The sequence below is a fragment of the Brienomyrus brachyistius genome, chromosome 3 (assembly GCF_023856365.1).
Source record: "Brienomyrus brachyistius isolate T26 chromosome 3, BBRACH_0.4, whole genome shotgun sequence".
NCBI classification, from domain to species: Eukaryota; Metazoa; Chordata; class Actinopteri; order Osteoglossiformes; family Mormyridae; genus Brienomyrus; species Brienomyrus brachyistius.
In genome coordinates, this window is record NC_064535.1 from 29865208 (window position 1) to 29879981 (window position 14774).

The window sequence follows — 14774 nt, forward strand, 5'->3', positions numbered from 1 at the left end:
TTGCATGGACAGTGGGTACAATGCCTTTGGATTGGCAGGAGATACTAACTAGATATAGTCAGGCTCAACTCAATGTATGGTTCGGGCTCTGGACCCAAACTCCTGGGGAGGGGCTGGACTCTATTCCACTCTGGATTTGACCATGGTGAGAAGTGCTAGGCAGGGATGGGTCTACTTATAGCCTACCCGTTTGGTGCCAGTCAGTTGGAGTTCACCCTGAATGAAAGGGTCACCTCCTTTCAACTTCTAATTGGGGGATGGGATCTGACTGTTGTCTGTGCGTATTAGTTCAGAGTATGCGGCTTTCTTGGAGACCTTGAGGGAGGGTGCTAGAAGACACCCCTTCTGGGGACTCCATTGTTCTACTGGGGGACTTTAAGGCTCACGTAGGTAGCGACAGTAAAACCTGGAGGGGTGTGACTTGGACTTCTGTGCCTTACAATCGTGTCTTTGCTTTTTGCAGGTGATGTGGTCCTGCTGGCATCATTGGGCTGTGACCTGCAGCATGCACTGGGGCAGTTTGCAGCGGAGTGTGAGGTGGCCAGAATGAGGATCGGCACTTCATCCTGTCAATGGTTTGAGGCCATGGTTCTCAACTGGAAAAGGGTGGATTGCCCTCTCCTGGTAGGGGGATGAGTTGCTGCCACAAGTGGAGGAGTTCAAGTATCTTGGGGTATTATTCACATGTGATGGAAGGAGAGAGCAGAAGATAGGGCTGCACAATTAATCATAAAATCTCGATTCACAGCTCTATGCGATCTCATTTATAAATGACAATGGTTCTTCTGCATTGTATTACATTACGTTGCATGCATTCTCTGAGACAATCATAAATACCCCAATATTTATTACATCACATTGCAATACTTATAAATGTTCCAATATCATGCTTTCCTAGTATATTATGCAAAATTCTTTATTTTTATGCTATATTTTATGCTCACTGGTTCTTTCTTACCAGAATGCAGTTAAAGCTTGGGTCACTTAATTTGTCCCTGCATCCATTATTATTATTATTATTATTATTATTATTATTTTATTTTGCCTCATTTATCTTTGTTTTCTTAGGTCGCAACTGTTTTCAAGATGGTGGTTATATTGCGTTTCACATACAGGCTATTCCATAACCGTTTGACAAAGAAAGTGTTTCAAGTCCCACCCCAAAGTACAGAAGTACGAAAAAAGTACCTTAATAGCTCTTTTGGTACTGGAACTTTTGTTACGGTTGTTTTCGTTACTCTAATTAAATGGGTAATTGAGTACTTCCTTTCTGTTGTCAGAAGTCAGTCCTTCATCAATCATATGTTTGGCACAGGGGGCGGCATGGTGGTGCAGTGGTTAGCACTGTTGCCTCACACCTCTGGGACCCGGGTTCGAGTCTCTGCCTGGGTTACATGTGTGTGGAGTTTGCATGTTCTCCCCATGTCGTCGTGGGGTTTCCTCCGGGTACTCCGGTTTCCCCCCACCGTCCAAAGACATGCTGAGGCTAATTGGAGTTACTAAATTGCCCAAAGGAGTGCATGCATGAGTGAATGGTATGTGAGTGTGCCCTGCGATGGGCCATGGTTCCCCATCCTGGGTTGTTCCCTGCCTCGTGCCCATTGCTTCCGTGATAGGCTCCGGACCCCCCGTGACCCAGTAGGATAAGCGGTTTGGAAAATGGATGGATGGATGTTTGGCACAGTCATGTTTTGCTGTTTTGCCTTTTGCAGTTTAATGAATAAAATAAATGTTTAAAGTTACAGAGAATTGTCATCTCAATTCAAAACAAAATAATTTTTCAGAAGGGTGCAGCCCTAGTGGGAGATCGATAGACAGATTGAGCAACGTCTGCAGTAATGCACTGCTCTACCATTCTGTTGTGGTAAAAACAGAAATGAGCCGGAAAGCAAAGCTTTCAGTTTACCATTCGATCTATGTTCCTATCTTCCAGTATGGTCATGAGTTCTGGGTAATGTTCAAAAGAATGAGATTGCGGATAAAAGTGGCAAAAATTAGTTTCCTCCAAAGGGTGTCTGCGCTCTGCCTTAGAGATAGGGCGAGGATCTCAGACATTCTATAGGGCTGCAAAGTACAGCAGCTGCTCTTCCGCATAAGAAGGAGCCAGTTGAGATGCTTCGGGCATCTAGTGAGGATGCCTCTTGGCAGCTCTCTGGGGAGGCGTTTCGGGCATGTCCAACTGGGAGGAGGCCCTGGGGCAGACCCAGGACATGCTGGAGGCTGGCCTGGGAATACCTTGGCATTCCCCTGGTGGAGCTGGAGGAGGTGGCTGGGGAGAGAGCGGTCTGGGCATCCCTGTTTAGACTGCTGCCCCCGTGACCCAACCCCGGATAAGCAGCAGAACATGGATAGATGGATCAAATATTTGAGAGAGATTTACTCACCTCAGGACCTAGAAACAGGAGCCTTTCATTGTGATGTTACACACTGCCACATGATTACCATAATGTGATATGGTTTAAATGACATTGTACCTTCGTTAAACTAAATGACATTGATGACGGGTTAAAGTTATTAAAGTTTTAAAATGTTTTTTAGATACAGTTTCCAGCCCATTATTCTGTATATTGTCACAATCACTAACACAATTATACCGTGGGTGTTCATTTATATTTTTGGTGTGAACTTTTACATTTTAAAAACACTTGTCACTACAATTTCAATCCAAACAGTTCCCCTAAAGCAGTGGTTCTCAATTTTGGGACCCACCATGACCCCTTGATTTTCAACTTCTCAAATTTATTGAATGAAAAGATGGTGCAGTTTGAACCTGAGATAGTAAAATTGAATATCACAGTATGCCAACACAAAAAAATCTGATAGACCTAATGATAAACCAAAATGACCAGCAAGGGGCGATGCTAGAGAGAGGAATATTCCCATTCATACTCAATTACCTGCATTTGAATTAAAACCAAACTCTTCAGTAGTACTGTTAAAACCTCTTCAGTAACTGATTTTAACAGACTTAATGCTTATCAGAGAATCCTCACTCATTCAAAATATGACAACCAATAATGCATTTTAGAAAAAAATCAGTTTCTTCATCAGCCGTTTTTTAACAAAGAAAAATAAATTAAACAAAGAGTGAAGTTCTAAAATGTGTCATGATCTTTTTCTTCATTGCATTTTTTCCTGCCGTGTCCAGTTGCTGTCCCTCATGACAGACATTGGGGAACTTCTCCAGTCGGTTTTTAGAAACATGACTTATCCACAAGGAGACCTATTTTTGAAAGCCCGAATTTGTCATACTGTTCAAAAATATTGTGCTCCCCCTCCCCTGCACAGATACAATTAATGTGTTTAATTGTTCAAACACATCATCGAGGTAAGAAACGTGTGCGAGCCACACACTGTTGCTAAACAGGTCGGTAAGAGGCGAATTGTTCTGAGCAAGAAATGCTGCGATTTCAGCTCGTAGTTCATAAAAAAGGGACAGTATCTTTCCCCTCTAAAGTCAGCGTACCTCAGCATGATACAACACCTGTACATGCTCATTACCAAGATCTTGGCAAAGTTTCTGAAAACACCGAGTCTTCTATGATCTGAAAACGGCAGTCATCAACTCAGGGCATTATCACCACCTACAGTTAAGGAGTGCCCTTACAAAGGCCCGCTCCCACTGAAAACGGGTTTGCGACCTACCAGTTGAGAATCACTGCCCTAAAGCACATTTTGATACTTCAGAGTTTAATAATTTCTTAATTTAATAGTTTGCAACACAAATATGTCTATGTAAAAAAAAAATTGAGATTCCATCCATCACCATAACTACTTAATCCCAACCCCGGGCAGTTGTCAACACACTTCAGGGCACACTCACATTCGCCAAATAACCTGCCATGCACACTATTTGGACTGTGGGAGAAATCCGGAGCCCCTGGCGGAAACCCATGTGAACTCCACACAGAAAGGTCCTACACCTGACCCAGGGACTGATCCCAGAACTTTCTTGCTGTGAGGCAGCAGCACTAACCACTGCACCACCACGTCACAGGTTATGAACTGATTGTTTTAATTTTATATATATTTATTTTTGATTGTTAAATTGATGGCCTTGAGACAAATTTACATGTCTTGTCTTTGACCTATATACATTTGACCTATGTGAAATCAGGCAGAAATTCGCCTTATGGGGACTTGTTTCTGTTCATGGAGAGCTACTCTAATGTAGCTGAGTAGATTTGAAGCTAGCACAATCCTGTTATGGATTATGATTTCTGTTATGGATATACATTTTACGTATGTAGATTTGGACATACATTCGCTTTACAGGGACTATATTTAAAACCCAGCAAACTTTTGCTGACGCTTATTTGATATATCTGGAACTTGCTTCCATTCAATGAGAGCTATTAGAATGTATGTGCATAGGACTCAAGCTGGCACAATCCTTTAAATGTGTTAAGCAAATAATGTGACATCAGGCATAAATTCACTTTGGGGGGACTACGTTTAAAACCAAGCAAACCTCTTGGCGATGCTTATTTGATATGTCTGGTACTTTTTTCTATTCAAGCACAGTAACTACAATGTATCTGAGCTAGACTCATGCTGGCACAATACTTTAGATTTGTGTTATGCATATAGATTTGACCTATGTTACAAACCCACCAATCTTATTTCTGTTGTATATTCGATATATGTGGCACATATTTTTGGAGTGGAGATTCTAGAATGGGGGGCGGCATGGTGGTGCAGTGGTGAGCACTGTTGCCTCACACTTCTGGGATCTGGGTTCAAGTCTCCGCCTGGGTCACATGTGTGTGGAGTTTGCATGTTCTCCCCATGTCATTGTGGGGTTTCCCCCCACAGTCCAAAAACATGCTGAGGCTAACTGGAGTTGCTAAATTGCCCATAGGTATGTGTGTGTGTGTGTGTGTGTGTGTGAGTCCTGGGTTGTTCCTTGCCTCGTGCCCATTGCGTCCGGGATGGGCTCCGGACCCCCCACAACCCAGTAGGATAAGCGGTTTGGAAAATGGATGGTTGGATTCTATAATGTTTTTATGTAGGTCTGAAGTCATAATCCTATATTTATTTTCATGCAAGTACGTTTGACCTATGTTAAATATCACAGGGTAATTTTGCATTGGGGCAGTATGTATAAACTAACAAACTTTTTGTGATGCTAATTTTAATTCTGTTGTTCTGAATGGACAGTTGATGTTCTCAATGGACAGCATGTAATTACAGAGGTTTGCAGATGGGACAATCTTATTTTTATGCAAATGTATTCACTGATGTAAAATAAGGGCCTATTCACCTAGGGAGCACAGTCTTTAAAAGTATGCAAACTTTTTGCTCATGCTTATCACAGGTATGTTACAGCTGTTTCTATTCAAGCACTTTTACTAGAATACTATAATGTATTTGTCCCAGGTTTAAACCTACTTAATCTTGTGCGTTCCATTTGCCTTGGGATCCGATTTTCGGATTCCGAGATTACGTCACATCCGCTAAAAACAACTTGTCGGATTTACGGTACCTCAGTTTAAATGGCCTTTATCTTCGTTCATTTACAGTTAGTCCGCACTACCTTAAATCAGACAAATAATCCGACTAATCATGAAATCCAATTCTAGCCCGGTTAATTGTTAGCAATATCAGTTGATAACATATTACGCGCGGTGCTTTACGTATCTGTGGACGTGTTTCGGAGTTTCATAAGTTGGACGGTATAGTGTGTGCGACCGATTTAATAAGCCACAAATGAGAAGTAGTGCTTAAACAGTATAAAACTACAACTTTCCCTTCTGCTTGATAAAGGGCGCAGCCACCTTGGATTCTGAACTCCGAGTAAACGCAACAGTATCCGAGACAGGATTCATTTGCATAAGTGTAATACCTGTTCACATAAACTTTATTTGATCAAATCAAGCATAAGTTTCTCCAAATCAATAGCACAGAATAATTGACACTGATTGTAAGGATCAGTCATTTCTGCTGCAGGTTTACATAATGAAGAAGACGTTTCACCTGCGTTGCTTCCATGATTTCAAACATGATTTTTGGTAAAATCCTGTTACGGTGACCACGTTCACTTATCTAATTTAATTGTGCCAAATCCAGTCCGATGGTCTTCCATCACTGTAACTTTATAAATTACATTTACCTTTAAAATGAATCTACAACTACATAAATCTTTCGAAAGACGAATAAGCAAAAAATTTAACTGATACAAATAAGTGAACATATATCATTACCCTCAATCCACAAAGGAGGCTGAAAGGAATTCGCTTTCGTTTCGAGAAATGTAGCAGGATCGCCGTGTAATTTCACGAAGCCGCAAGCCCCACGTTATCGCAGAGCGTGTAAGTTATTGCTTTGAAAAATACTTATAACCATGACAACGGAAGTACTTCCGGTTATATGCTTCTGGTACTGGGCCAGAAGCCATTAATCGAATTCAGCTGATTGTATTCCTCTTCCGGGTGAAAAGTGCATAGTATCGCGCCTGATAGAAACCAGGCCGAAAGCCGACAAGAAAGTTTGTATTTATTATGAATTAGTACACAACTAGGTTCTAGCTAAGTTTACTGGCGCTGGACCTCGGGTCAGAAGAATATTAAATGTAGTTAGGTGGTCATCTGTTTCTTTAACTAAACATCGATTTTTATTGAACTCGGTTAGCTACCTGGCTAATTATTTTCGTGTAAACTATGCAGTCTTGCTTTCAAATGTTTAACCTTAGATTTACGTTGAAATGCTTTTATAGTGTTTTTTTTTGTACTTATCTGTTTGGTAAGATTCTTTGCTGCTTGGTAAATATGTTTTACTGTACGATACCGTATATAGCAGGGTTTCCCATTTCCGGATCTGGAGGGCCAGTTTGCAACACAGTTTGCAAAATTTCCTACTCAGACACACCTACTAAATCTGGTAATCCAGGACCGGAATTGGGAAACATTGGTATACAGTATAGGTGATGTGTTAATATTTCTTGCGATTCAGCAGAACCCATACAGCTAAGTAAGTTACAGATCAGATGTAGAGGTGTATCTTGTGACATTTTCGTACAATTAAATTGATTCAGCGTTAAGAAGCAACCGTCTAATTTTGATTGTTTAACGTTTTCCCCCACAACAGGGATGACTTGTACAATAGAGAAAGTTTTGACTGATGCCAAATTCCTAGTGGAGAGATTGCGGGACCATGACAATGCAGCTGAGGTGTTGATTGAACAGACAACCTACCTAAATAAGCGTGTTGAAGCAATGAAACAGGTGTAGCTCTTTGCCTCTATATTCAGCCTTCCATTCTTCATTAAATCCAAGCAACATGTCTTGATAATTATACATTTTTAAGGATATATTTTAATTAACCAAATATATTATATATAAGCAGTTTTTTTAGTTCAAGCATTGTTTATTTCCAGTATCTAATCAAGGGCAACTTGAAGTTGATCTTGGGATACACCCGGCATAATCACTCCCTTTCATGCAAATATTCCTATGATCAAAGAAAATTAGATATGTTTTTTGGACTCGGAGGCAACCAATTCATACATTGAAACATGCAAACTACCCAAATAAATTTGGGTTTAAATTTGAATGCATAACTTGCTGTAAAGTAATAATCCTACTCTCTTCACTGTCGTATTTTTGTTATTTGGCATATTGAATCTCCAAATATTGTGGTATGTGATGAAATGTTACTAGACCACTCATACTTGTTTTCCCATGCTTCTAGTACCAGGAAGAGATTCAGGAACTCAATCAAGTTGCAAGACATCGGCCCAGATCTGCGCTTGTTATGGGAATCCAGCAGGAGAACCGGCAGATCCGGGAACTACAGCAGGAGAACAAAGGTGCGACTACATTTTCAGACAAGTTTCTCATTTTGAACATAGTGCTTCTTTATTTTGCATCTGTTTCCTTCAAAAGAAGAAAATAACAGTTGTGTCACTGAATTAAAATCCAAGCCAGGTTGAAATAAAATACATGATTCCACCTGCAGTCTAATTTTCCCATTAACATGATTTGTGGAAAAAATCATCTAATGGGGATTTTTTTTTCTTACTCCTGAGAATAATGATATAACTTGTGTCCCCTTTGACCTTGGGTTGCCTTCCTAGGTACAGCACTAACCTACAGCTGTATCCTTAAAGTCCTTTTACTTTCTGCAGAACTACGCACTTCCCTGGAGGAGCACCAGTCAGCTCTGGAGCTGATTATGAGCAAATACAGGGAGCAGGTTTTTCGGCTGCTGATGGCCAGTAAGAAGGATGATCCAGTCATCATTACTAAGCTGAAGGAGCAGCACATAAGCGTGAGTAGCTCCTCACTATCAAGCTGCAGGGATGTCCCTATAAGCTATGTGAGCATTGAACTCTTCAGCATCTGTCGGCATAACCCAGTTTAGTGTTTATTTTCTCCCATTATTCCTCAGCATTTGCCACACAGAGAAAAATCTCCCAATCATTTCCAAACCATCAATTGCCAACAGGAATCCTTAAGTTTTTTTTTTAGTAACCTATGAACAAATTTAACATAGTTGCTGTTATTGTCCCAATTGCAACAAAAATATTAGGCATGAGACTAATAAATTAGCAAAATATTTTAAAAGTACCATGATACTTTAATGTTGGCTCAGCTCTTTATTAACTGTCTTTGTAAATAATGGGTATAATATAATTAAGTCAATTTAGTTTAAGATGCATTAATATCCGGGCCTCGTTTTTCTGACTTAGTACTATAAGTGACTTGTATGATATATGGAAAAAAATCCAAAATCTGAAAAAGGTTTTTGTACTTTTCAATAAATTTAGAATACAGTCAGACACTCACGTTCCAGAACCCGTTGAAAATGAGGATTCGGGGATATTTGTTAGTCACTAAAAATGGTAATATGTGCTTATTTCTATAGTTTAAACCCTAAATATGACCCCAGTCATGCTCCCAAAACATTTTAATTTCATTAAAAGTTAGCGTAATACATTACCTTTAAAAAAAAAAACAACAACAAATGTTTGATGTAAAAATAGAGTACAGTATTGCCTAATGGCTATTTGTCACACTAGCACATTTACAGTACAGTATTCTAATGTTACCCCTACTAATTCATAGAACGCAGCATTGTCTGCCGTTTTCTTTTACATTCACAGTAAGGTAAAATGTAAAGGTAAAAACGAATGGGACTGTAAACTTATTGAAAGAAGTCATATATGTAACCAAGGTACAATTCAATATAATACGTAAAGGAAACATGTACAATACGTACAGAATACAGGTATTAAATCAATGAAAAATTACGTAAAGATGGACAGGAATAATAAGTTGTAAAAATACTATATGTGTGCTAACCACGAAAAAGACAGAACAAAAATACATACACACATTAATAATGTTTAATAAAGAACAGTAGAATGAGATTTTCTCGGATCTGTGAATTCGCAAATCACGAAGCGTGAATGTAGGAGGGCTGACTGTAATTCATTTTGTGATAAATGCAGTGATTGTTATTTGCATTTTGAAGTTTATATCCTGTTAAATGTATTTCATATGTGGACATAAACTAGGAAGCAGCCTAATTAGCAGAGGCACTGAAAATCATTCCCCATGGTATAATGGGCTAACCCTAGAACAACCATACAGGGTCCTTGATTGATTTAGCATTAGCAGAACTAGCATTTGATGTTCTCTCTCTCTCTCTCTCTAGGAGATGCAGTCACACATAGACAAGGTCAATGAAATGGCAACAGTAATGAGGAAGGCCATTGAGCTGGATGAGGGCAGAGTGTGTGTAGATGAAGAAAGAATTAAACAACTAGAGGTACTGTCCTTTTGCTTGCAGCACTAACTACAGTCAGCCCTTGCTTAACGAACGCCTATATTAACGAACAACGCACTTAACGAACATTTTTTCTCATATTGAACAATGAACACAAACGCGGTTAGCGAACCGTCGGCCAGTCACTCAATGGCTGGCTGAGAGGCTGAGTGCCATCCGCGAGTGCTTTCTGGGTGGACTAACTGAACGCTCCACTGTATAGCCTCAAAAACGATACCCACGCTTTGTTTTGTTTACATTTTTCTTTTTCAGATTATGTAGTTTTTATTTCATAGATTGCTTAATTCATAATTTTACTGATCTGTTGTGTTTTTAAACAAACCTTTCCATTCATTACATTTAGCCAAACAAGTTATCCAGTGGTCGTGCTGCAGAGCCGTTTCCTCTCGTTCAGTTTTGTTTTTTACGTTGAAACTGGGAGGCTGCCAGCCAACGCTGATTTATGTGAAGAGCTTACCCACTCAACCGGGTTAGCTGATGGTTGCCCAACAGAGCCGCTTGGTCCCGTTCTGTTTTGTTCTTTACGGGCAAAGACGGTGACCGCCAGCCAACGCTCATTTATGCGAAAAACGGTTTAGCCGTGAAGTGTTGGGAGGGGATTCCTGTCCATTCCAGCAAGCCCCTGATGTCAACTTTATTATGCAAAGTAAAATAATTGTTTTTTTAATATATTTTATTGTTTTTCGTTTTTAAACAAAATTTTCGTGCATTATTTACCAATAAAAGTGGGTTTTTATGCTAGACCTGGAATGGATTATTTCATTTCCCATTATTCCTTATGGGAATAATTAATTTGATTAACGAACATTTTGATTAACGTACAGAATTTGGAACGGATTATGTTCGTTATCCAAGGGCTGACTGTATCTGGGGCTTAAGTGTCATTTATTTAAGGGTAATTGCATGAAAACGTGCCATTTCCCACTCTTAAGGCTTTATTTTCAAATTTCTGTCTTCAAATACTTTAAACATTTTTTTTGGATTCATAGATCCTTACCTCTCCGAAAAAGTGCTGCGCTATCTCAGGCCATCTTATTTTTAAATGTACAAAAAATAATCAACATCCATGTCTGTTTCTTCAGCCGTTACTGTCATCAAGAACTGTTTAAAAAGGTTTTAAACCCATATTTACAACAAATTTGTTATACCATGAAAGAGAAAATCCCCTTTGTCACATTAAATGTGACTTTGAAGTGAGAATTCACTTTTTTTCATGGGTAAATGTGCTAATTTATAATTGACACTTTCACAGTATCTTCTCTTTTAAGAAAAACAAAATATTTTTTCCCCAATTTCTTAGGGTGGATAACTGGTGTCTCTTGTACAAAAAGTTGTTTCTACAATTGTCTTTTCATTTCTTAAGTTATATTAGAATTTTATATACAAGTAACATGGTTGACACTCAGTAACAGGGTTAATAAGTTAGTATATGGTTATGCTGCTTGTTTAAATTATAGTTATGGGTGTAATTGAGTTATGAAGAGGCATCAATAAAACTTTAATTCAACAGGACCAAAGATGTATATCAGCCATGTCTGTCTGTCTGTCTCTCTGAGGGCAGTGGTGGCTTGATGGTTAGGGAAGTGCACTTGTAATCTGATACTTACTTGTAATCATACCATGCTAAATTACATGCACTTTTCCTCAGAATACAAAACCACAATTTAGCATTAAAACACACAAGTTAAGTGTAACCCAATAAAAACTCATAAGAATTTCTTCTGTTCTTCAAAAAGTTACCAATATCTAGTCGGATGGCTAGATAAACACCACTTCGGTTCCTCATCCTCGTCAGGAGCACCTCAGCCATTTCGTGTATTTATTACATTTTACCACCAGCTCACTTAATTGAATGAGTCTGCAACGGTGTTTTAGGAGAAGCTTTCAAATGGCTTAGCTAACGCCCTGACAAGCATAATGGCATAGTTTTTTTTTTTATACCAGCATAAAGACAATTAAAGATGAGATTTTTTTTTTTGCTGCCTGAGACTTTCACATAGTGCCATATTTTATTTATATATATGACCTATGGTTATGAGCTGTGGGTAGTTCTCACGAATACAAGCGGCCGAAATGGGTTTCCTTTGCAGGGTGACTGGACTCTCCCTTAGGGAGAGGGTGAGAAGCTCGGTCATTTGGGAGGGATTCAGAGTAGAGCCGCTACTCCTCCGCATCGAGAGGAGCCAGATGAGGTGGCTCAGGCATCTAGTCAGGATGCCTCCCTGGTGAGGTGTTCCGGGCATGTCCCACTGGGAGGAGGGCCTGGCGAAGACCCAGGACACGGTGGAGAGACTATGTCTCCTGGATGGATGGATGGATGGATGGATATATATATATATGTGTGTGTGTGTGTGTGTATATATATATATATTATGAGTGAAAGTAATTTTCATTGAAATTTATATTTCTTGTGGGTGGCACTGTCTTGCCTCACCTGTGCTCTATGCATGGTGTTGCAGTTTGTATATTTTGTGACTTCTCTTCTGCAGTACAGAGTCATGTATTTAGGCTAATTGGCGTTTCTTCCAATAATCTTTGGTTTTTCATCTCTTACAGCGGGAGAATGGTAAGCTCCGGGAATTGTTGAGCATTAGCCAAGATGCCTTTCTGGTCCTGAAGAAGGAGGACACTTCAGAGAGCACCTCACTGTCTGGCCTGTTGACCAGCGCAGATCTGAGCCTGAGAAAGAGCTAACGGCTCTTTCAGCTGTGACCTCCTCCTCCTCCTCCTTGTTGTGGGGGGCGCTTTTCATCCTCTAGCTACCACCATGGTGTCTGGCTCACATTACTACAACAAGTCATACCCTCTCCGTCCTAACTTTGATGTTTCTGTACAGATCTGAGTGAGATCTTCCCAGTATCTCTCAGTATAGCAAGTGACATGAACTGGCAGACCAAGTGCATGGATAGATGATTGTTAGTTTAACTTGAAGGAACGATACATCCATTCAAGTTTCTGGAATGCAGATTACATTCACATTGTCTGAAATTATTCATTTGTGGTGCTTTGGTTGAATTATTTATTTTATTGGTTATCTGTAAAGCTGGTGTTGTGCCATGAGTGGGGAAATTAGGTAAAGCTTTTAGAAAACTGGACACAAAGTATAATATGTTCATTCAGACTAAACATTCTATTGGTGGTTTGTTTGGATTTTTGTGTATGTAAATAAAATGAGAAACCGCTCCAGCCCTGTAGCTGATGAACGGAGAACTGAAAATAGAACCTTAGTTATGTTATGATCTGTGACTTGAGGTACTTTTTTTAAAACCATGGATACCAACCAGCGCTGCTATCTGATTACTTAATATCATATTATGACCATTATACCAAATGTCACTTGTTTCACTGGTGCAAATTTTCACATTGTAAGTGGAGGTTCAAACTTCCCACTTTCCCCCACTTCTTCTGTAGTAATACCTTGATATTGCACAAGTTTAGTCGGCACCCCACACATGTTCAAGTCAACCCAGAGGCATAGGAGAAATTTTTGAAGTGGGAGAGACCAAATTGTGAACATAAGTTCTCACACTGGACATTTTGATGGACACTGGCTGACATACATACCCTTTTGACTGAGATTGAGTTGCCAGTCACCCACAATTGGCCTATTGGATTATACACTGAACAAAAATATAAACGCAACACTTTTGTTTTTGCTCCCATTTTTCATGAGATGGACTTAAAGATCTGCAATTCATTCCAGATACACAATATTACCATTTCTCTCAAACATTTCTCACAAATCAGTCTAAATGTGTGATAGTGAGCACTTCTGCTTTGCTGAGATAATCCATCCCACCTCACAGGTGTGCCACATCAAGATGCTGATCTGACATCATGGGTAGTGCACAGGTGTACCTTATACTGCCCACAATAAAAGGCCACCCTGGAATGTGCAGTTTTGTCTCACAGCAAAATGCCACAGATGCCACAAGCATTGAGGGAGCGTGCAATTGGCATGCTGACAGCAGGATTGTCAACCAGATCTGTTGCTCGTGCATTGAATGTTCATTTCTCAACCATAAGCCGTCTCCAAAGGCGTTTCAGAGAATATGGCAGTACATCCAACCGGCCTCACAACCGCAGACCACGTGTAACCACACCAGCCCAGGACCTCCACATCCAGCAGGTTCACCTCCAAGATCGTCTGAGACCAGCCACTCAGACAGATAATGCACGGCCCCATGTTGCAAGGATCTGTACACAGTTCTTGGAAGCTGAAAATGTCCCAGTTCTTGCATGGCCAGCATACTCACCGGACATGTCACCCGTTGAGCATGTTTGGGATGTGCTTGACCGGCGTATACGACAGCGTGTACCAGTTCCCACTAATATCCAACAACTTCGCACAGCCATTGAAGAGGAGTGGACCAACATTCCACAGGCCACAATTGACAATCTGAGAAACTCTATGCGAAGAAGATGTGTTGCATTGCATGAGGCAAATGGTGGTCACACCAGATACTGACCGGTTCTGAGTCCCCAGACCCCCAATAAAGCAAAAAACTGCACATTCCAGGGTGGCCTTTTATTGTGGGCAGTATAAGGTACACCTGTGCACTACCCATGATGTCAGATCAGCATCTTGATGTGGCACACCTGTGAGGTGGGATGGATTATCTCAGCAAAGCAGAAGTGCTCACTATCACACATTTAGACTGATTTGTGAGAAATGTTTGAGAGAAATGGTAATATTGTGTATCTGGAATGAATTGTAGGTCTTTAAGTCCATCTCATGAAAAATGGGAGCAGAAACAAGAGTGTTGCGTTTATATTTTTGTTCAGTATAGCTTGGACAACAGATAGCCTTCTCTACGATGTGTTGAAAGCTGCTGAGCTCCAATATAGTGTAATGTTACACATTATATAAGGACACGTTCAGAGATCTATTGCTTTATTCCAACTGACATAATTTCATGTTAGGTCAAAGTTGGATGAAGTCTTTTAGCTTTGTTGCAGTCGGATAAATTGCTCTGAGATACAGG

The 14774-nt window shown here is 40.1% G+C and overlaps 1 protein-coding gene across 6 annotated transcripts; it reads left to right on the plus strand.

Annotated features, from left to right (window-relative positions):
* Positions 1–6385: 6385 nt before the first annotated feature.
* On the plus strand, positions 6386–13011 carry fgfr1op2 (FGFR1 oncogene partner 2). 6 transcript variants are annotated; one of them, XM_049007627.1, is made up of 6 exons: positions 6386–6487; positions 7087–7223; positions 7690–7807; positions 8126–8268; positions 9658–9771; positions 12346–13011. In XM_049007627.1, the coding sequence occupies exons 2-6, from the start codon at positions 7089–7091 to the stop codon at positions 12481–12483; spliced, it is 648 nt and encodes a 215-aa protein (XP_048863584.1). In that variant the 5' UTR covers positions 6386–6487; positions 7087–7088; the 3' UTR covers positions 12484–13011. The 6 variants fall into 6 exon arrangements, with proteins under 6 accessions (XP_048863584.1, XP_048863583.1, XP_048863585.1 ...); XM_049007626.1 differs by having other exon boundaries at positions 6421–6625; XM_049007628.1 differs by having other exon boundaries at positions 6424–6579.
* Positions 13012–14774: the final 1763 nt, after the last annotated feature.